The following is a 21192-nucleotide window of genomic DNA, read 5'->3' on the forward strand; positions in this document are numbered from 1 at the left end:
ACAATTGACACAAAATACCTTCAATCTTATCATGGGGGGAAAAAAAAACCGGTGACAAAGCATGTCATTCATTTTGTTTGTGTAGACAAGTTGTGCACTTCCTTCCAGACAGCTGTGCTGGTTTACACAGGAGACTTGACGTGCGCGACACGACACGCGGTCGGCATTCGCAGACGCAACACTCACTGGTAGCGGTCAGCAGATAACGGGCCTTTACAGACACGGATGACGAGGTGGGATTTAATAATAACCGTCAACACGCAATGAGGGATGAAGCGGTTGACCCGCGGTAGTAGCAGTAATTCATCTAGCGTCGCAGAGTTTTTATTTAGTGTGCTGCAACAGCAATAAAAGACACATGAAGAAATGAGACGCAAAAGAGGAAGACTCAGGAGATATTTTTTGGGATTATTTTGTGACTTTCTTTGTCGCCTTTTTTTCCATGTATCCTTTTTACTTTTTTTAACATAATGTAGATCTAAAATATTTCTGCATTTTTTCCAATAGTTTATTGTTTCATTAAATCAGTTTTTAGTTAGTTTTTCTTTTTTGTTGAAGATTTTTTTACAGTTAAAATATTTCTGTATTTTTATGTAATACTTTTTCTAATATGTGGGTATTTTCCCCATTTATTTATTTGCATTATTTTAAAACACAGGTATAGTTTTCCATCTATTTCTAATAAGTGGTATTCTTTTTCTTTTATATTCTTCAGTATATTTTTATAATTTGAGATTTTTTTTTAAATAGGGTAGTTTTCAATTTTGTATTAGTTTCAGAATTTCAGTGTTTTTTCCTAATACAGTACTTCTTGAAAATGTTTGTCTGTTTGATCTATCCATATTAGTTGTGTATTTTAAACCTAATACAATGCAGCGGTACTTATCCTAACATTTTTGCAATACAGTACTACAAAAAAAAATGTGTATTTTTCACACACACACCCCCCCCCAACATTGTGGTCTTCTTTAAATACGTAGTCACTATATAACGTGGATATGAAATGTTCATAGTGTTCCGTCCCTGCCGAAGGACACGTGACTTTGCCTGCCCCCCCCCCTCGTCCACCAGCGTCAGTCAGCATTGTGCCCGGGCATAAAAAGCGTCTCTGTGAAGGGCAGAGTGGTGCATGGCGTGGCCTGGGACTGACCGGACGGGACGGTCGGCGCTTGTGTGCGCGCGCCCGAAAACAACTGACCGTGCAGCCGGCAGTCCTCTCTTTGCCAAGTCCGCTCGTACCCGCTCGCCGACGTGCCGGTAAACATCCACTATTGTTGTGATGGAGGCCTCTCGTACCTGTGCGCCACATCAGTTCAAAGTGGTAAGCATTTACAAACACTCAGACATACGTTGCCTCAAACGATCAAAACCATACCCTGGGTCAAAATTTTCAATGCAATTTAATGCTGTCATCCATTTTGGATATGGAAAAAAAATAAATAAAAGGAAATGGCTGCTCAAAGTAAGCAACTGAAAGCACATACGCCGGAAAGCGCTAATGCTGTCAGCTGAGCATCGCTAGCAATTACAGACAAAGGCATTACCTTAATAAGGATTAATTGCAATCTTTTTCTACTTTTTAAAATCAGCTTTTCAGTCTTCCATCATTAACTGCGCTTGTGAAGCAAACACTTTTGAAGCTTACAGGGCTCGTTAATCATTTTATTGCACTCCTGCGATTGGATGGCCGAATCGTGACTAAAAAGGCCAAATGAGGGGTTGGGCGTTAAGGATGCTGATTGCCGGGGACGCAGCACGGGTGGATAATCGCCAAGTAGACGACAGATCGGGCCTTTTTAAACAACCCCCGCACCCCACCCCCATCCCGGCTAATAACAGTAATAACGGCCGATGCCGCACCGACGTCACGCTCACCTGAGGGTTCTGGTCTGCTGTCAGAGTACACAGATGAGGAACGATCTTGCTCAGGCTCAACGTTTGAGCGCCGTACCTGTGGAATGCACAGCAGCACTGTCATCTAAGTGGGAAAACTTGTAAAACGACCTGTACATTTTCTCCCCCCTCGCACCGTGCCCAAAAAAAATAAAGTGGTACAGCACCGAAATTGTAACGTTAGACAACAGAGGGCATACATTAGTGGAAAGAGAAGAGTCACTTTCATAAAGAAATTGACTTTTCCCCAATTTTGATGAATCTGCCCATACAATGACAATAAAGGCTGCTTGCTTTCTCAATCCTACTTGTAAAGCACATATAACCTTCCTGATGTTTGTCTAACTTGTTTTTTTCTGGTACTTTTTACATTTTTCAATTCCTATAGCTATCATTTCATATATGTATATATTCCACCCCCCCCAAACAAGGCTAATGCCCCGGTCAGGCGCTAACGCGAAAGCTAGCACGGCGGCGCAAACCACGAGCAAGAAGACGAGCGCTGGCTCAGACGCTCCACTAGGCCGCCATGTTCCACCCGTGAGGCGACACACTTTGCAAGAAACATCTGTGAAGCATTTCTTCTGTGTTGAAAGTCAACGTTTCGCGCCAAGAAGACTTTATCACCAATGATCCGTCCACGAGTCGTTTTGTGCGATTCTGCCAAGCCGCTGCGCGGCAGCTACCGAGGCGCAACTCGAGAAACACACGGGCGGCGCAGCGGATCGTGTGGCGGTTCTGAAAACCACGATGCCAGACCGAGGGGGGAAGGAAAAAAAAAAAAAAAAAAAAAACCCCGGCCCCCTCCCCCTTAATTTTCTCAGATGGAACTAGTGGGAGCCTCTGTGGTCTACAAATGGGGGGAGGGGAGCTGATGTTATGTTTGGCAAACAAGGCCAGAAAATCATGTGAGGACTTCAGCGCAAGTTAATGCAGAGCAGACTTTTGAAGGCGCTACAAACAGAAAGGAGTCCCCAAGAACTGTGGCAAATTTTTGAGATTTTTTTTTTTTTTTAATAGAGAGGAGCAATTCCCTTTGTAGGTGAGGGGCAAGGAAAAAAAATGAAAATGGCAATGCCAAATAATTAATTTAACTCACAAAATAAATGGCTTTGATTTTAAAGTATCTATAATTATCTTAATTAATTAATCAACCACTCATACAAATTTATTAAATACTAAATTGTATTTAACTTTTTTCCCCCCAATAAAATAAGTAATTATAAAATGAGATACATTAATTAAATATTTTTTTTAAATACATTGAAAAAATGGCTTAAAGAAATTCAACAAATATTTCAGGACTCTTGATAATGTAAATGGTGGGTGGTCCCGACAAAAGAAAAGCGCGGGCCCTCAGTTGCTCGCGGGACAAACTTTGCTCACCCACGCCCGGGTGTAAACCTGATGCAATCAAGTCGACAGACATTAAAAGAATTAATCCCAGCGACCGAAGGTACGTGAGGCCACTAAAAGCAATGAAAAAAAAAAAAAAAAAAAAGTACTTACGAGCCGAGCGTGGCGCTGAGGCAGAGGCAGAGTCCTTCTCGGCTGCGGAAGTTCTTGTGTTTGAATCCGGGCAGCAGCCTTTCCCAAACGTACTGGAGGGACGGCGAGAGCAAATCAGCGCAGGCAGGGATGAGCAACGGTAAAAGGTCCCGGCGGGGCACCGACAAGATTACGAGCGCAATCGGGGGCGACGCGCGTGTGGGACGGCCAGGAAACGAAAGCTCCCGTGGCCTTGCCGCTGAAGCCAAAAGGGGGCAGTAGAGCTCTCATCGATGATGATGATGATGATGATGACAGCAACTCCGTAAAAGGGTTACTGTGCGTCTACTTTATTTGTAATTCATAAAATAAATATTCCCAGTGTTTTCGTCACGTAATCATATTATGATGATGACTTGCTGTCTGCAGCTGAGTCAAGTATTAAATTCCATCGTCACTGTGAGCGTTTGGCGCTAGTCGAGAGAAGCTTTACCGTGGGCGAGGCCGCCTGCTCCATGCAGCGAAGGATGAGCGCTTGGCTGTTCTCCCGGACCTGGTCCTTGCCGTCCCCCAGCCGGTCCACCAGCGCTGGTAGGACTACGCAAACGTACACACGAGACAAAAACAATGAGGAGCGCCCTCAAGTGGACATCTTTGCAATGACAGTGACGAGTCAGTAGGCGTGGAGCACACCGACGACATCATCCCTGCTTTTCCTGTCCATGTGCGAGCGCAACAGAGCGTTGTCATGACAACAAACGCAAACGAGGGGTTTACGGTGGGGGGGGGGAATGCTCGCGCGCTGTGTTGCGTCATGGCCTGTCGGGCAGCTTGAAAGACGCACACTCAACTTGTTTAATCGCTTTTTTCAGCTGACGTCGGTAAAAGCGCACAACAGACGTCTTTCAGATCAATACGATGCACTTAGTTGCACTGGATGATGTCAGCCTTCTCTCAGCACGCCAAGCCCGTGTTTGGGAGCGGTTGCGGGGAGACCGGCGGTCGGGGATGCGGGGGGGTCATAGATCAACTTTCCCGAAAATAGAAATTAAAGTGACGCAGCTGTGTACGCGCGGGAGTTCTTGCGAAATGCACCAGTATGGCCGACACGCGCGCACTCAACACACACGTTCATGTAACATTATCATGAAATAAAGAAGTTCACAGGGTCCAAATACTTTTCACTGTTAAAAACGTTTCCTCTTCTCATCAGCTCGACGGATTCACGCAGCCGGGCCGCGACGGTCTTTTGTGAACAGACCCGGATGGCGCGGCTCGCTCACCTGTGCCCAGGTACCCTCGGAAGGACTCTCCCAGGCGCTCCACGAAGGCGGCGCAGATGTCGATGCCCAACAGCGCCACCTACAATTAAAAAAAAAAAAAAAAAATGGGCAGACAATGGTTGCTTTTGAAAACCCCAAAACATTCATTTTCTACATTTGTACAATTGATTGTAAATGGCATATGAAATAATGATGACTTTTTTACTATCCATCCCTAGTAAGGCCCATGTTTTAATGTCAAACATATTTCAAATTGTACTTTTTTTAAATGATGGATGAAACAATTTTTCTTTTCTTATTTACCACTCGTAATGCCTGATTTATTAGCGGACAAAAAAAATGTACCTCTTTGAACTGAAGAAATGATAAATGATTTCAGGACGGGTGCCTTCGGGGGGGATTTGCGAGGTTTGCTTTTCCCATCTGGCGCGGCGACGGCCGGCGATGACTTTGTCCAGCGGGACACTTTTGTGATGGAGATCCCATCCGCACAACGGAACGGAATGCTTGTCTTGGCACCACGCGAGCCAGCTTGCCTATAAAAACTCCTGAGAGGGGAGGCTCGGCGCGCAGCCCCTTTGCCTATTTTAGTCAAAAGTCCCGTCGGAGCAGGTAAGCGAGCAGTGAACGCCGCCGCGGCCTCGGCGGGGACGGAATCCGGCCGTGTTGACAAAGCCTGCAGTCCAAATAAACACGCCATCTGGAGCGTACGTTAAAAAAAAAAAAAAAAAAAATGTCCTTGAGGAATGCTGGAATATTCTAACGGGAATCAAAAGCCCCCTTTGTGAGGGGTGGGGGTGTACGAGGGATTAGAGTGCCAAGTGGTGCGCAGGCTTTAAGTCGTTTGGGGGGAGGTTCACACAGAAAGTTCAGTGAGCCCATTTTGTGTTCTAATCGCCGAATGTTTGCCAACTTGTGTAATCCGATTCAGTCGTGACGTAAAACAATAACAGGCGCCATCGAAAACCAACAATAATACCATTAACATATGGTCGTTATTAGTGTGATATTGAGATGAGCAACCATGCGTGTAATGTAGAAAATGGTCAAGGAATGTGCTAGCATGGAAAAGCATAAATGTTTTGCGTTTTCTGGATAAGACTCGTTTCGAAAGAAACACGGGCGCTGCGGGGACGCACGATGTCTAAATGTCCGCTCACGCCATCTTTGGCGGTCGCCCCGGCCTCGTCCCGCATCTTTGACGCTTCGTGTCTTTTCAGCGCCTCTGCGTTTTGACCCAGTTTGTCTCCAGTTACAGTGCGGCGTCGGGTCTGAGGTTGAAGGCATTTCCGACAGCTGGGGAGACGAGAACGACGGATTACGTATTCCCACCCAAAAGCTGTACGACAAATTTTCCACTGGAACGCATCAATCACACTTTGTTGAACAGAATCACAAGTCCGCATTCTGAAATGCGTGGAGTTTTCATTTCCCCAAACGTTTTCTTCCGTTCCCTGACGCGCAACCGAAGAGCCAAAGGGTACTCACGCCAAGCACCGTTGGGAGTACGAAATATGATTTCCATTGGTCAAATTCCACAAAATCCAACGTGAAGGATGGAAAAGTGACATTGCAGTCAAAAACCTTGTTTTGAGCAACATGTGAACATTCCCGTCATACTCGTGAAAAACAAAGCATGATCTCCATGAGTCATGTCTAATGAAGGACATTTCATTCATTCGTCTGTAATTGTGTAAACAATTTACAAAAATGCAAACACTATGAAAGGCTTGAGCTTCAATTTAACTTACCTTTGTCATCAAAAATGTATTTCAAATCACGATTTGTATTTATCAGGCTGAGCACAGGAAAAAAAGTTATTTTTAGGTTAATTTTACAGTATTTTAGAAACTTGTGTGACCAAACTACTTCCTTGATTTTTTTCACTTTTTTCATACTTCCTGTGTTCAGTTTGACATTTTTTTTTATTTAGGACAAGAAATGGTGCCTGAAGAAAGTTTGCCTCATATGATGGGATTTGCTTCCTACTGGGAAAAAAAAAATTGCAGATGTTAGCAGTCGATTGAAAACACGGCGGGTTGAGTCACATCTGCCAATGTTTTGACTGGCGGTCAGGATGGAGTGTTAATGTTGGCAAAATGAGTCATTTTCCAGTTGTTTTCTTTTTTTTTTTTTTTTTAAAGATACGACACACGACGTGGATGCAGAGTCAGCATAAAAACGAACACAGTGAGAGTGCAGGGAGGATGGACGGCACGACCCCCGCCCCATACAGTGTGTGTGTGTGTGGGGGGGGGGGGGGCGTCTACATCCTGACAATGGGTCGCATTACACCATCGTCGAAAAACATGAAATCCATCTTGAATTCACGCTTTGAATGGAAAACTCCAACCCCAGAGCGCATTTGTTCAAATCAGGAAGCGCGGCCGTGTTTTTTTCCAGCATTAAACGCCGAGAGAAGCGTGTGACGGAGCATTTATTTCATACGCGTCTCTATTTTTTTCACCCTATATACATTTTTATTTCTTTTCCTTGTTTGTTTGGACTGCTTCCAAACACTTTTGCATTCGTGTGTGACATTGTTGCAAGTGTTTCCCAAGATCCATCCATTTTCCTTCTCCTCATGCGGGTCACTCGCGGGCGTACCCTCCGGGCGAGCGGCAGGGTGCACCCTGAACTGGCCGCCATCCAATCGCAGGGCACAAAACCATTCCCCCTCACATTCACACCTATGGGCAATTTAGCATTTTCAAAGAAGCTGGCGTTCATGTTTTGTGGGTGGACAGGAAAGTTGAGTACCCGAAGAAAAGCCACGCAGGGAAACATGCAAACTCCACACAGGAGAGGCCAGATTTGAACCTGCAACCTCAATATGTTCCCGTTTCTCAATATTTTTGTGCATTATGAGCTCATGTATTTGTGCACTACTTTTTTATTTTATTTTTTTTACACTTCTGTTTTGATGTTGTTACTTCACTAATATATTCATGTTCAATATGCGAGTGCTGCCATCTGGTATTTTTGCTTACTTTTTGTACTATCATTTTCTTGTCTGATGAAGCATTTTTCCAAATCGTTTGGCCGATACTTTCGCGGCTTTGCCCATATTTATTATCATCAATTTCTTTAGTTTCTTTGTGCAATTGCGTCTAGTTACATGACACAACTCCCACTTTTCTGATTTCTTTCTATTGACTTATTTGTTTGTATCTGGAAATGGCGAAAAGCAAAGAGCTGCAAGCGACTGACTGTCGCTCACCTTGAAATTGCTGGAGTTGACCCAGCCGGTGAGCTCGTCGACGGTCTTGTCCAGCCGGGGCTTGTCCTGCTCCACGTCCGACGAGCGAGAGGGGTCGCTCAGGTAGTCGACGAGATCCTGGCCGACCTGCAGCCTGCGGGTGACATCCTTCTGCAGCACCTGCTGGTAGAAATATTCCATATTGTCGCGCTCTTCCATCCCCGGGGGGCACTCGAGGGGGATTCCGAAGAGGTAGAAAAGCCGGTAGAAATGGAGGGGGGGGGGGGGGCTTCCTATAGTCCCGCGGATGTGGCGGTGGTCTCGGCGGTGCGGACTACGTCTCTTGGATATTAGCGACCATCAATTAGTCCGCCGTGAGCGCAATTTGACAACTTGGCTCCGGAGTCATCCCTTTGCCTCCTTACATCCACAACCTCACATAAAACCCTACCAAACAACTCGCCGGCTGGATACAGACGCTCCAAACTCCGGTTAGAAGTCCCAAAAGGCGTGTGTTTGTAGAGGAAAGTCGGTTATTTTTCAAAAATCCCCGCGCGAATAAGGCCAACTTGCGGCCGGGCTAACGCGGCTAGCTTCGGGCCTAGAGGGTCGGGGAGCGGGGGGGGGGGGCTCTCACTTCCTCGTGAAAAAAACAAAAAAAAAACCATACAGAAAAAGAGGCTGGAAAAGTATCCACAAGAGAGCTTTAGTTACGCGCTTTCGGTGAAGTAAGTTTTCACCCCGCTCCGACCGAGCCTTTGCTGTTTGGAAGAGCGGCGGGATGGCTGCGCGGCGCATTTATGCCGAGCGGGGTCCGAGGCAGGCCGTCTCGGCTTCGCTTCTTCTGCGCTTCAATCAGCAGGCTAACCTAACCCTACTACGGGGGTCCTGACACACCGCACAGCTGCTCGACGAGATGCCTGACTGTAAATATTGGGCGCACACCGCAATTGTCAAACCGGAACAACTACATTTGAAAAATTTCCAGTTTTTTTATTTTATTTTTTTTTTTTTGGGGGGGGGGGGGGTACAATTACTAGAAGGTATTATTTTGTGGGAAAATAGTATTCGGTTGGAAGGACTGCGACTATATTTTCGTGTGGGCGTCACCCGCCAAGGTGGATCTTTGCTGCCACCGCTTGGTGATATTTATAATGCCTTGCTATCCGCAATGCATTTTCCCACCTTAATATTTTTCTATTAACAGATGTGTAAAACTGCTTTTTAACTTGGTCTAACTTTTGATTAATTGCGCTGTATTTTTGTATTCTCCAATACTCATTTTTTTCATGATCTGGTGCAAAAAAAAATTGATCTTTCTGCTGTGTTCTTGTCGAATCTTATTAATTTTATTTGAATTGATCTGATTATAAAAATCTTTTTGTCACGACTTCAAATATTTTTAGGCTGTTCCTATTACTGTCCAATGTATTTATGTCTATTTTTATCTATTTCTTTGAAAAAATATTTTTGACGAAATTATTTTTCTATTTTTTAATATTTTGCTCTATTTTTTTTTTTGGTCCAATACATACTTTTCATTAGTTTTATCAAACACTTTTTTTTTTCCTTTCTATTTTTCGTCGTGGCTTTCTGCCGCGTCTGTAGATCTTTGCAGCCACCTACTGGTAGCTTGGCGGTTTGACATCTTAATTCATTGCAAGAAGGTAAATATTTTCGTAATTTCCATTTTACATTTTCGTATTATTCAATCGTTCTGCATTTTACATGATTTTAGATCAATGATTTTGTAATCTTCTCTCCCAACGTTTTGGTTATTGTCATATTTTCTATCTTCCCCAATATTTTTACATTGTATTTTGTAATTTGCATCCATTATTTTGGTATTTTCATGTATATTTTTTCCGGTTTCATCTAACAACTGACTTTTTTTGTGTCATATTTTCTCTGCCATCTTTGCTCACAGGCGTGTAATGCACGTAAATAAACCACAAACTCACACAAAGTACACCACGGGACCAAATGTCTTTCCAATTGGTTTAACTTTATTTATCCATCTGTTTATTTTCTCAAACAAAAACAAAAAAAAAAACTGTTAAAGAGCTCTTCAAAGGAGAGAAAGCGAAAGAGAGAGGGCATGAGCATCAGTCAGTTTAGCCACTCCATATTTTTTTGTTTGTTAAATATTTTTGTTTGTTTCTGCCACCCACAATCCTGCTGGAAGTCTTTCCCCTCCCTAAAATCCTTGAGCCTTTACATTGAGGGGGTGGGAGGCTTAGTTTATATATATATATATATATATATATATATATATATATATATATATATATATATAATCCCCCAAATGTGTGATTGTCAAAAACGGGGTGTGGTTTGTAAACTTTCTATCGCGAATGGAAGGCGGGCAGCAAATGAGTCGGCGTGGCGCTAAACTAATCCAGAATGTAAACAAATGCTTTTAATACTTTTTTTTTTTTTTTTGGAAAAGACTGCAGCTCTGAATCAATACTCAGGCGTGTGGGGCGAGGAGAACCATTAACAATTAAGCAAACAAAAAAAAAAAAAAGTTGCTTTGAATGTCCTTTTTTTTTTTCCCCTCTCTCTGTCCGTGTCCGAACAAAACATCAAAATGGCGGTCGTGTTTTCGACTTGGCGTCGGGTGATCGTCCATTTTGGATGCGCGGCCGGCGGGCGAAAGGGAGGACGACAAAAGCTTGAGCGGGCCCTGATGAGGAAGAGGAGGGGCCTCTGTAGCGGTCCCAGTAGGACCAGGAAGCAGTGGAGCGGGTCCAGCCCCTCCTCTCCCTCGATTACGCCCCCCCCCCCCCCCCCCCAAAAAAACCCCTCCAACCAGGTCCCGGTCTTCGTCCTCCTCCGCGGTTTTTCAGAGCAGCAGCAGCACCCGCAGGCAGAGATGCCCCCCCCTGGCCCTCCACTGTCAGAGGATGATGCAGCAGCGACACAGGCGCTGGCCGCCGCCGTGCACCGAGGGAGGGGGCGTGACGGGGGCGAAGTACGCGTGGACCTTGATCTCGGGAAGGTGGGCCTGTCCCAACAAAAACACCAGTTGGGAGAGACGTGGAAAATCGGCTGCGTGATGCGGAGGAGCGCCTCAAACATAAATCACAATCATTCTAATATTTTGTTCAGACATAACGGGATTTGTAAATATCACTGTCTAAAATTTGCTATCTTATATTACCATATTTTATGTCCAATCTTTCAGCCTGATCAGCATTTCACCAATCCATCCATTTCCTGAACCGCTTATCCTCACAAGTGCCGGAGCCCATCCGGGCTATCTTCGAGGATGATGCGTTTCGATTTTTGTGTGGTAAAACGACGAAGAGTCGCGAGGAGGCTGCGTGGTAGCGCTCGATGATGTCACTTCAGCGCAGTTCCTGAATTCAGTGATTCCCGACCAGCGTGCCGTGGGAAATGATCGACTTTCGCACAAAATGGTTTCACGATCGGTAAAAATAATCCTTCGTCGATCTATGCCGGGAACGTAAAGTAATTGGAACTTGCGGAGGGAGGTGTCGCGACGTCGAGCTGAATCGAGGCGAGGAAGCGCCGCTTACCCGTATGCGCTTGATGCCGGCCCGGGTGACCTGCTGGCAGTCGTAGAGTTCGATGCGCTCCAGGCGGTGGCAGCTCTTCAGGTGCTCCAGGGTCACGTCGGTGATGAGCGGGCAGTTGTCCAGCTCCACCACGCTCAGCCGCTCCTGCCCGCAAGCGCTGGCGCTCAGCGCCCGGATGCCGTCGTCCGTGATCAGCTCGCAGTGCGACAGGGACTGCGCGGCGACAAATTGGCGGTATCGCCGCTCGTCACAAACGCATTCCAAAAGTGATGAAAAATGGGGGGGGGGGGGGGGGGGGGGGAGTGTCAAACGAAATGTCAAAAATGTGCGGTTGCAAAGTTTACCAAAGCTTGCAGACGGGGGCAGTGGATGGACAGCTGAACCAAAGTGTTGTCGGTCAACTGTGACAAAAACAGAACAGAATCAGCGACGACTCCAAACTTCCCGGCGCCCGTTTCGCGCTGCCCGGACAAAAAAGCTGCTAATTTCCCACAAATGCGAAGGCCGCCGCATTTGCCGCATTGATGAATAATAGTGATTCATTCAAACTTATGCATCGGTGCAATTTTCTTGTTTTGTTTTTATAGAAGCTTTCACCCCGATCCTCGTGTTCCGCTATTAGTCTTCACATATACTGATGACATTTATGGGGCCGGCGTTGGAGGGGGCAGCGTGAAACGGAATCGCGTCAACGTCGCATCACAGCTCGCTTACCAAAATACATTCTTCTAAGTCCATTTTTTCAAGCTCGTGGCAGTTCTGCGAAAAAAAACAAACAAACAACCAAAAAAAAGAGGGAGTCCGACCGCCAAAACGTTTCCCCTCGTACGGGGAGAGAAATCAGCATCGCGAGCGAAAAAAAACTCACCCTGGCCAACACGGTGAAGCCGGCGTCCGTCACGTGTGAACATCGAGCAGCTTCCAGGATCCTAAAAAGCACACGAGCAAACTTTCAATCCAGTTGCGGGAAGCTGCGGCGTACACCGACGTCCGGCTGTCTTTGGACCTTCACGACAACCCCTGACGGCTTAGCCCGTCTGTGGCGTTTGGCGTTATACAGTCAGAAAAATCAGGTGCCACAGTCCTCTAAGAAAAGTTCTCGAGAAGACCAGACAAAAAGTGAGCTGCATTTATAAGCAATATTAAAAGACACACACGCAGTCAGGTCTACGACGCTAGTAGAACGTGGACCAATCGGCCACACTTCGGGAAACGGACTCTGGCCCCTTTCCCTTGATAGACTTGCTTCGACTTTCTTTTCTTCGGGATCCCGATCGGGAACGCGAGCCCCGACCTGTGGTGGGCCCAGCCCGCTGGTTCCGTGCCGGCCTGAACTCATTGACCCCCCCGCAACCCCACGCCGCGTTTCCTTTTACTTGAGTCGAGGACAGTTGAGGCCCAGCGCGGTGAGGGAGGCGTCCGTGATGTTGCCGCAACCCGACACGCAGAGGATCTGCAGCTCGTGGCATCCTCGGCAAAGACTCACCAGGCCGTCGTCTGTGATTTGCTGCACGCGACGGGCGCAATTAAAAACTTTGACACGATCACTCGAGTCTCTCATTTTTTTTTTTTTACCGTGCACGACTGCATGTTGATGGTGGTGAGCTCTTGGCAGTGCTTCTGCAGGTGCTTCAAGGCGCCGTCGTCCAGCTGGAGCGCAACACACACGGCGGCGGGTTTTGCTCAGAAGGACGGGTCGCGGTCCCGACCGCCTCGGGCGTACCTGCGTGCAGCCTCTGAGGAACAACGCTCGCAGGCCGGGGCAGCCCCGGGACAGCGCGTCCACGCCGTCGCGCGTGATTTGGTCGCACCAGGACAGGTTCAGCGTCTCCAGCGCGCGGCAGCCATCGCTAAAGTCGCACGGCGAACAAAGAGAAAACGGCGGGCAGGCCGCGGTCGGGTTTTCCTTTGCTGAATTTTTTGTACCTGAGAGCCTTGAGGGAATGGTTGGTGACGGACACGCAGGAGGTGAGGTCCAGATGCTTGAGCTTGGAGCAGAACTTGCTGAGGCTGAGGCAGGTGCTGTCTGTGATCTTGGTGCAGCCGTTCAGGTTCAACACTTCGATGTTGCGACAGTTCTGTGCAAAGGTTCTGCCGCCGCAGCGCAACAAAAAAGGATGAGCGACGTGCGCCGGAGGGTTGCGCGAGTGGACGAACGGGGACGGCTGCGCTCCATTTTTCTATATTCAAATTGTTTTCCTCAATTGCGGGGGTGGAGCTTTATCTTAGTAATTACGCTTTAATTATATTTTGGTACTTTTGTTTTCATAATTTATCATCTGCTTATCTAAAATGTTTGCATTTTCTATTTCATATTTTGGTTGTCAGTTGTGCATTTTTCCCAACAATAACTTTTTTTAAAATTTTCCCAGAATATCTCAGTATTTCTTTTCTGATACTTTTGTGTAATAATGGTATTTCCTTTGTCATAAAAAAATATTGCATTTCTTTACTTTTCATATTTGTGCATTTTCTTGTATTTTTAAGAATATCATGTCAGTGGTATTTTTCCCCAAATTTGGGGTGTTTTTTTAATATTTATGTCTAATAATGATACATTTAACATTTTAACCATTGGTATTTTTGCCTCGTAATAATTTGGGAATTTTATTCGCTTGCTATGTTTTCATTGAGCTCGCGCGGTCTCACTTCATGGACGCGTCGCCCACGCTCAGGCACCCTCGCAGGCTGAGCTGCCTCAGGAAGCCTCCGCAGCGCTTGGAGATGTTCTCCACCACGCGGCCCTTACGAGGCGAAAAAAAAAAAAAAAAAAAAGAGGATCAGCCGTGGCGTCGGCGGCGCCGGCGGAGTCCGCTGACCCGCCGCTAAGCCTCGGGTCAAGATAAAGCCTCCCGACACGCACGCACGCGACGACCCGACGATCCTTTCTCACCTCGATGTCCGTCTGGAAGTTGAACAGGTCGATCTTCTGCCAGTTGCTGCCGTCGAGGGCCAGAACGTTCCAGGCCTGCCCGGGCCGCAGACAAGTCCGGCGGACCGTTAAAAAAAAAACAAAAAAACACGAAAAACTCCCCCGAACGTGGCCAGCAATGAAGTAGAACTTGGCGGCAACGCTTACCTTGGAGACTTGGGCGCACCGGCAGAGAGTAACCACGTCCAGATAGGAGAATATTCTGCGGGGGGGGGGGATACAGAAAAAAAAAAAAAAGAGAAAAATAAAAAAACATTTTCAAATCTTGACAGACAGACAGACAGACAGACAGACAGACAGACAGACAGACAGACAGAACAGACAGACAGACAGACAGACAGACAGACAGACAGACAGACAGACAGACAGACAGACAGACAGACAGACAGACAGACAGACAGACAGATAGATAGATAGATAGATAGATAGATAGATAGATAGATAGATAGATAGATAGATAGATAGATAGATAGATAGATAGATAGATAGATAGATAGATAGATAGATAGATAGATAGATAGATAGATAGATAGATAGATAGATAGATAGATGGGCCACGCTAAATGACTTTTTGTCGTCAACATTTTTGATTTGGTCCTGACACAGGTTTGCACAACTGCAATCGTTGATAGTAAGAGTGTTTTTTTTTTTTGTGTGCGTGTGTGAGTGTGTGTGTGTGTGTCTGGTCGCCGCTTTGGTGATTGATCCGCTCGATCAATGACGTCCTCGATACGGTGAACGGAAAGCAAACCCTTTTGGTTGTAAGATTCCCATTTTAGAAAAATTGGCCGGATTTTAGAACTCTGGATGGCCGTTTGTGACTCACGTGCCACATGTAGCACACCTCTGCCTTTTACAATAGCACGTCCAATGCAATATGCATGTTTGCCTTTTTATGTGGATGCAAAAAAGAAAAAAAAAAAAGAAAGAAGAGGCCAATTGGGGGCAGTCGAGGACCCCCCCCCCCACTCACACACACACACAAACAGGGCGAGGCTACTGGGTCAGCTCAATCCATTAATCTGCCAATGAGTAATCTCTGGCAGCGTCGAGGGAGGCAAGGCCATCAGGCCGGCCGGACGCAAGAAGCGTGCAGGTGGGAATACAAAGAAGAGCGGCGGCGAGCGCGGCTGCGCTCGTGCGGCCTCGGGGGAGGACTGAGGCCCGTCTGAGCGGGCGTGTCGGGACACGTCCCAGTGCGGAAAGCAATCAGCGGAGTACAAAAAAAAATGACATCTAAAAGACATCAATTTCTACTTTTTAAAGGCCGTGAAAGTCAAAGCAAAACGTGACTTAATAGCATTTAATTGCCCCCTCCCACCAAAATCCTGTATGCCCCCCCATACAACAAAATACCATTTTAACGGAACATGGCATGTAGAAAATAGTTGCATGAACACGAGTGACGAGAATACATTTCTCCACATACGAGCCGCCGTTCAGACAAATTTTGGGGTGTGATTTGTGCTGAAAAACTGAAGATACATACAAACGCTGTACAGCGGCAGCCGAGGCGCCTCAACTCACTTCGTAACGATCTAAGCTATGAACAAAAATGTTTTCCACATGGTGTCCGCGGCCGCAGAACGTAAATAACACGATGCAAGCGGGGGGGGGGGCCTCGTGCAATTGTTGACACTGCGTTGACAGGAAAACCTTGCTAGGCTCGAAATGACGCCGTTTACCCCGGGATAACTTTCACGTTCACGGCTCGTAAGGCGGCCCGGCGCCGTTCGAGTTTCGTGAAGACGCCAGAGTTGGGTAACAAGACGCCATTGTTCCTCGACCAAGGCCCTTTTGGGGGGGGGGGGGGGCTCGCGGCAGCACTGCGGACTTCCCCGCCAGCTATTTATAGCACCCGCACGACGCATTTTGCATTTAGCACGCGGGAGCGGAGTGAAAGGTTGACGGACGGAAAAGGCGGACACACGAGTCACATCTGGATATAAAAATGCAATTTTCCTATCTGAATAACCGAAAAATGGTGACGTTCCAAGAAATTTGAACTTCACGGCCAGTATTTCCGCACAAGTTATGACATCGGTATGTATAATATTTCAAGTAGATGGAAACTAATAGGGCGGATCAATGGATCAGCTGGTAAAGTTCTGAGATCCCGGGATCAATCCCGGACCCGCCTGTGTGTGCAATTTGCATGTTCTCCCCGTGCCGGCGTGGCTTTTCTCCGGGTGGGCACTCCGGTTTCCCCCCATATCCCAAAAAGGTGCAACATTAATTTGACACTCTAAATTGCCCCGAGGTGTGCTTGTGAGTGCGGCTGTTCGTCTCCATGTGATTGGCTGGCAACCATTTCAGGGTGATGAACTGGGAAAGGCTCCAGCACTCCCCACGGCCATTGTGAGGATAAGCGGCGAAGAAAATGGATGGATGGACGAAACTAAGTGTGTATTATTTACGTTGGCAAAGCGCGTGTAGTTGCAAAGCGGTACAGCGCCAATCTTACCTAAGCAGGAGCTCTTTAGGGAGCTTCTTGTTGATGGGAGCTTCATCGCTGCTGGAGAACACCTGCGTGGACACACACACACACACACACCATCGTCGTCGTCGTCGTCATCATCATAATTTTCCTGCTGCATGATCATCATGTGATTGTTTTTCACAGTATCACTGAAGCGCTTTATCTCCTTTTAGTCGGACGTGAGGCCATCTGCTGAGCGTCTCACACACACAAAGAGAAAACAACAAGCAAGACGCAAGACAGCCGGAACATTCTAGAAGATCGTCAGGTGGCCCCGCTGCAGCTATTGAATAAATCGTTACGCAACCCGGTATTGTACCGATTATGCCATCGATTCGTCTAGGAATCGGAAAACGCCGGATTTTGCGCGATTGAATATAACGCCGTCGTTAAATCTGCCCTCCAGTATCTGTGACTTTGAAAGTGTAAGGCTTTAAACAAAAGGCGGGGGCCTGTTCCCGTTCGGTGAGTGACATGGGCGGCAACCAAGGAAAATGTAGCGTTGAGTGGCAGACATTTTGCTTCAATCTTTTTTCGGAATCTAATTATTGGACTTCTTTGATCAATAGTTGCATCCACACTTTGCCATTGTAATAAAAAGAGCACTGATATGAAAACCAAGCCAGAAAACGTAACGTTGCAATGAAAACAATAGCGACTGTCGACTGGATCCTTTTTCACAAAATGACCGCCATCAGAGTCGTACTCGCGTCCACGCCAGATTTTTTTTTTCCCGATCTTTTCCCCACCGCGGGGACAATTTGATCGTTTTCCTCTTGCTCGTCAAGAGAAAATGCTGACAGCGTAAAACGGGGCCTTGGACCAGACCCCCTTTTACACAACAATTCAAATGAGACAAGACGACGGCCGCCAGAGTTGGACTCGTGTCTCGACATTCAATCATTTATAGAGAACAGCGACTCGGGGAAGACTGCACGCAAACGGCAAATTTCCACTTGCGTGAAACCACAAACTTTTCCCAGACAGTGCAAAAGGGGTCAGAAGGTAGAGTTTCACACGGCGATCCTGCAAAATTCCCAGATCCCAGCCACACGAAGACAGGGATGACGTCGACCCGGGTGTTTTTCAGAGCCGGGAAACGCTTTGTCTGAACATCCTGTCGAGGTCAACGGGCGACGCAAATTTCTCCTGCCTTTAAAAGTCCAAAATGACTGCGTCAAGTTTCCTTCCAAGAAGAGCACTCGGGCGACGGCCGAAGATCACGCCGTCGGCGTTGCGGCGTCCCGCTTCGTGCGCCATTCCCAAGCAGGGAGTTCCTGTTCCGCGCGGCCATTTTGTAAACGCCACTGCTCAGTAGGATTAAGTCACGCAGGTAATTCGTCGCCTTCGGCCTTCATAATAGCGGCGGGAAGGATGTTGACTGATTTTCGGGATTCTGTGTTGTGCTGTAAAACGTGGAAATGTCCCGACTTTGCTGGGGTTCTGCGTAAACGGCAACATTCCAGCGTCTTGCGCGGGATTTGGCTAACAGCAAAACCTTTCGGCCTTCAGAGTTTGTAGCAGACAACTGTACACGTAATTTCCGGCCTATAACCTGCTTTCAACCCTGCGGTTTATGCGGTGATGCGGCTAATTTGTGCATTTTCTTTTCTCTAACGGCCGCAAGGGGGCACTCGAGCGGAAAAGGGAGGAGTGAGAACCGTGGAAAATATGTGCAGAGGAAGTGACTTTTACCGGTCCGGCCCTGTTAGCGCCGCTCTAGCGTGTTACTGCCGTGTCTCAGTGAATTTTACCGGTATGTTTTTTTTTTCTACGGGCCCCGTTAGCGCGGCGGCGCTAGCATTAAACTCTCTGTGTACCGTCTTTCTTTGTAAATATCTCGGGTTTCAACGTGGGCACTCGCGGCTTTTACACGGCTGCGGCGTATGTATGTACCAAACGGTATTTCCTTTCCAAATGTACCGGGTGAGGCTTGTAAACCAGGTGCGCTCTGTCGGCCGGGAATTACGCTAGTTCAAAATGCAGCTGCTGGCTTCTTAACTGGAACTTGGAAGAGGGATATAATCGTTGTTCGGGCCTCACTTTAATGGCTGCCTCCGAGCTAATGATCTCAAATTGCCTCGTGTGGTATTTACTGCATGTATTGTTCTTTGGTTCGGCTGAGGTTGCCTTTAAAGTGTTCTCCAAAATGAGTTTAGCATGGGGAAGTGAATGTGGGAAAAACAGGGCTGGGAACTTGAATAGCCTCTGACTGATAATAAGATACCGTGCTACTGTGTGAAACTTCCCTTCTTTGCTGCGTTCTTCAGAAAAGACAACAGCAGATAAAAGCACCCCAGACTTATTTACGCTAACAAGCGGACACGCTTCAAGTAGCATCAAGCCTGCGAGAATGTCAGCAATGCGCAAGTGATGTCACGGACGAACAATGTCAACAAAGCGCGAGCGTCGCAGTGGCCCAAAGTTCCGGGTCCAAATTGACGCGAGGCTAGCTGGGTTAGCATCGGCGCTAAAAGGCCGAAGAGGAAAGAGAAAAGTCTCACAAAATAATTTCACAACGGGAAATGTGAGTTAACATAACATATTTTTTCAGTCCTGGACGGAGCCGTCTTGTGTGACATTGAGGGAGCGGTGGAGGGAGATTCTGTGCAAAATGTTTGACATCATGCAAAATACTCCCTCATGCCTACAAAGGTGACAAACGACAGCTGTCCTGACATCCTAAATATGGAGCCCACCCTCGTTTCCGTGCTTGCAGCGAGCATACTTGTTCCAATTTCAGTAATGGCTGGCCATACATTTTGCTAATGGCCGGGTTTCCAATGATGTCACCACCACCCTTCGACCAATCGGATAAATTAACGATAGAAAAATAAACTTGACGCTTCACCCATCGCCCGTGTTCTCTGACCTCTGTGACACACAAGATGGCGTCACTGGAAACCTGCCCATAAGTGTGCAAAATGTTTCAGATCATCCAAAATGTGCATTTGATGTAGCAAAGACAATTTCAATTGAAGAGTGCGGGACATTTTGCTTGTTGCCGAACAGTAAATGCGGTATTCACTTTATAACGACTGCAATATTTTCTGGCCGTCATCTGTGCAATAAATAAATATGGTCATTCTCCAAATGGTGTTCCATGATCATTTTATTTCTTTGTGTACTTTCCTTTGGCTGCGAATTGGGAGATGGACCAAACTTATTGGCATCAATTCCGGAAAAGTGACGATAAAATTGTTCAATTTCACTGTTGACAGTTTGCTAAAAGTGGGTGAAACGTCCGACTTTTGTACCCAAAAAGGTAAACACGCAGCCCACTCACGTCGATTTTGAGGAGAATCCCCCACCCTGATTGACATTCGGCGTCCAACTGAACCGAACTGGGGCCAGCGATGTTGACGAGCCGAAGCCGAGGCTCGCCCCCGCCCTCCCAGCCGGACGCCGGTCATCCGGGGCGTCAGCTGCCGCCCGGCCCGGCCCGGCCCGGCCCTCCCCTCCCGCTCGGGGGTCGAGAGCCCCCGCGACGCCCGCAATTGACAACCGCGGCTCTCCTACCTCGAAGCGGCCCCTGGCGATGCCGTTCATGTCTGCGGCGGCGGCGGCGGCAGCGGCGGCGGCGGCGTCCCTGCTCGCGAGCCGCGTCGACGCCAGCCGAGCCGCCCGGCGCTGCGGTCTCTGTCGCCGTTTTATTTTCGCGTCGCGTCGGTGCCGCTACCGGTGGACGGCGGCGCTCCGGGGGAGCCGAGCCGAGTGGAACCGGAGGCGCTGGCTGGCTGGCTGGCTGGCTCCTCACGCCCTCCTCCGCTTCTTCTTCTTCGTCGTCGTCGTCGCGCTGCTTGGCCAGCCGGGCGAGAGGCTGCCTGGTGCCGTCGGCGAGGGCGGTGGAAGTCCGGGGCGGTCGCTCGCGTCGCAGCAGGCCGGCGGCTCCCCAGCAGCTGCCCGTCTCATCGCAGGACCAGCAAAATAACAATAATAACATGGACGCGCTGTGGGAGGAAAAAAAAAAAAAAAAAAAAGTGACTTCACTTCCGCCTCTTCCCCTTCCGCGGAGACAGCTCGCCCTTTAAAAAAAAAAAAAAAAAAAAAACGAAAGAAAAACTTTCCGCCTTTAACACGCCGAAGAATGGATCACGAAGACTTCGAATGACGTCTCATTTTCTCACTTTGTGGGCGAAAAATGTTTTTATTTCGGCGAGTTTACTCGCTGTCGAGGAAGGAGAACCCCGTGACGTCATCGCTGCGGGACAGGCCCGCGTGGCGGATTTGTTTTGATTTGCGTTTTACGCTTTAAACTATCTTGACGAAGGTCATCAATGAATAGTCATTTTTTTAAAACTTGCCCTTTATATGCGCGGTAGTCATAAATTTTCCAAATTGTGTGAAAAACTATGCAATACGTCATTTTACTCGTT

General features: G+C 47.5%; 2 protein-coding genes across 5 annotated transcripts in view; both read right to left on the reverse strand.

Moving 5' to 3' along the window:
- Nucleotides 1–8777, reverse strand: part of clasp2 (cytoplasmic linker associated protein 2) — a 39163-nt gene extending 30386 nt beyond the window's left edge. The window contains exons 1-6 of the mRNA XM_061822696.1: nucleotides 7885–8777; nucleotides 4665–4743; nucleotides 3875–3978; nucleotides 3403–3494; nucleotides 1876–1951; nucleotides 1199–1296 (exon numbers count right to left, since the gene is read on the reverse strand). Of these exons, the coding sequence (XP_061678680.1) occupies nucleotides 1199–1296; nucleotides 1876–1951; nucleotides 3403–3494; nucleotides 3875–3978; nucleotides 4665–4743; nucleotides 7885–8082 (647 nt within the window). The 5' untranslated portion in view covers nucleotides 8083–8777. The remainder of the gene's footprint in view (nucleotides 1–1198; nucleotides 1297–1875; nucleotides 1952–3402; nucleotides 3495–3874; nucleotides 3979–4664; nucleotides 4744–7884) is intronic.
- Nucleotides 8778–9891: 1114 nt separating this feature from the next.
- Nucleotides 9892–20800, reverse strand: fbxl2 (F-box and leucine-rich repeat protein 2). Of its 4 annotated transcripts, none has more exons than XM_061822711.1 (14): nucleotides 20336–20799; nucleotides 16802–16863; nucleotides 14485–14539; nucleotides 14299–14394; nucleotides 14055–14149; nucleotides 13332–13496; nucleotides 13129–13255; nucleotides 12981–13055; nucleotides 12782–12912; nucleotides 12274–12334; nucleotides 12120–12164; nucleotides 11750–11806; nucleotides 11406–11618; nucleotides 9894–10870 (listed from the first exon to the last, which is right to left on the reverse strand). In XM_061822711.1, the coding sequence occupies exons 1-14, from the start codon at nucleotides 20363–20365 to the stop codon at nucleotides 10763–10765; spliced, it is 1320 nt and encodes a 439-aa protein (XP_061678695.1). In that variant the 5' UTR covers nucleotides 20366–20799; the 3' UTR covers nucleotides 9894–10762. The 4 variants fall into 4 exon arrangements, with proteins under 4 accessions (XP_061678711.1, XP_061678695.1, XP_061678721.1 ...); XM_061822717.1 differs by having other exon boundaries at nucleotides 9896–10870; nucleotides 14299–14373; XM_061822727.1 differs by lacking the exon at nucleotides 14055–14149 and having other exon boundaries at nucleotides 9892–10870; nucleotides 20336–20800.
- Between the last annotated feature and the right edge of the window lie 392 nt (nucleotides 20801–21192).

The sequence above is a fragment of the Syngnathoides biaculeatus genome, chromosome 1, assembly GCF_019802595.1.
Source record: "Syngnathoides biaculeatus isolate LvHL_M chromosome 1, ASM1980259v1, whole genome shotgun sequence".
Taxonomy (NCBI): domain Eukaryota; kingdom Metazoa; phylum Chordata; class Actinopteri; order Syngnathiformes; family Syngnathidae; genus Syngnathoides; species Syngnathoides biaculeatus.

What these genes read in the sequence shown, in the direction of transcription:
- fbxl2 (XM_061822711.1), bottom strand. Translation starts at nt 20,365, where the DNA reads ATGAACGGCATCGCCAGGGGCCGCTTCGAG. An exon ending in TCGCCAGGGGCCGCTTCGAG is followed by an intron (nt 16,864 to 20,335) that starts GTAGGAGAGCCG and finishes GTGTCCACGCAG; the next exon opens with GTGTTCTCCAGCAGCGATGA. An exon ending in TCCTCAGAGGCTGCACGCAG is followed by an intron (nt 13,056 to 13,128) that starts GTACGCCCGAGG and finishes GTTGCGCTCCAG; the next exon opens with CTGGACGACGGCGCCTTGAA.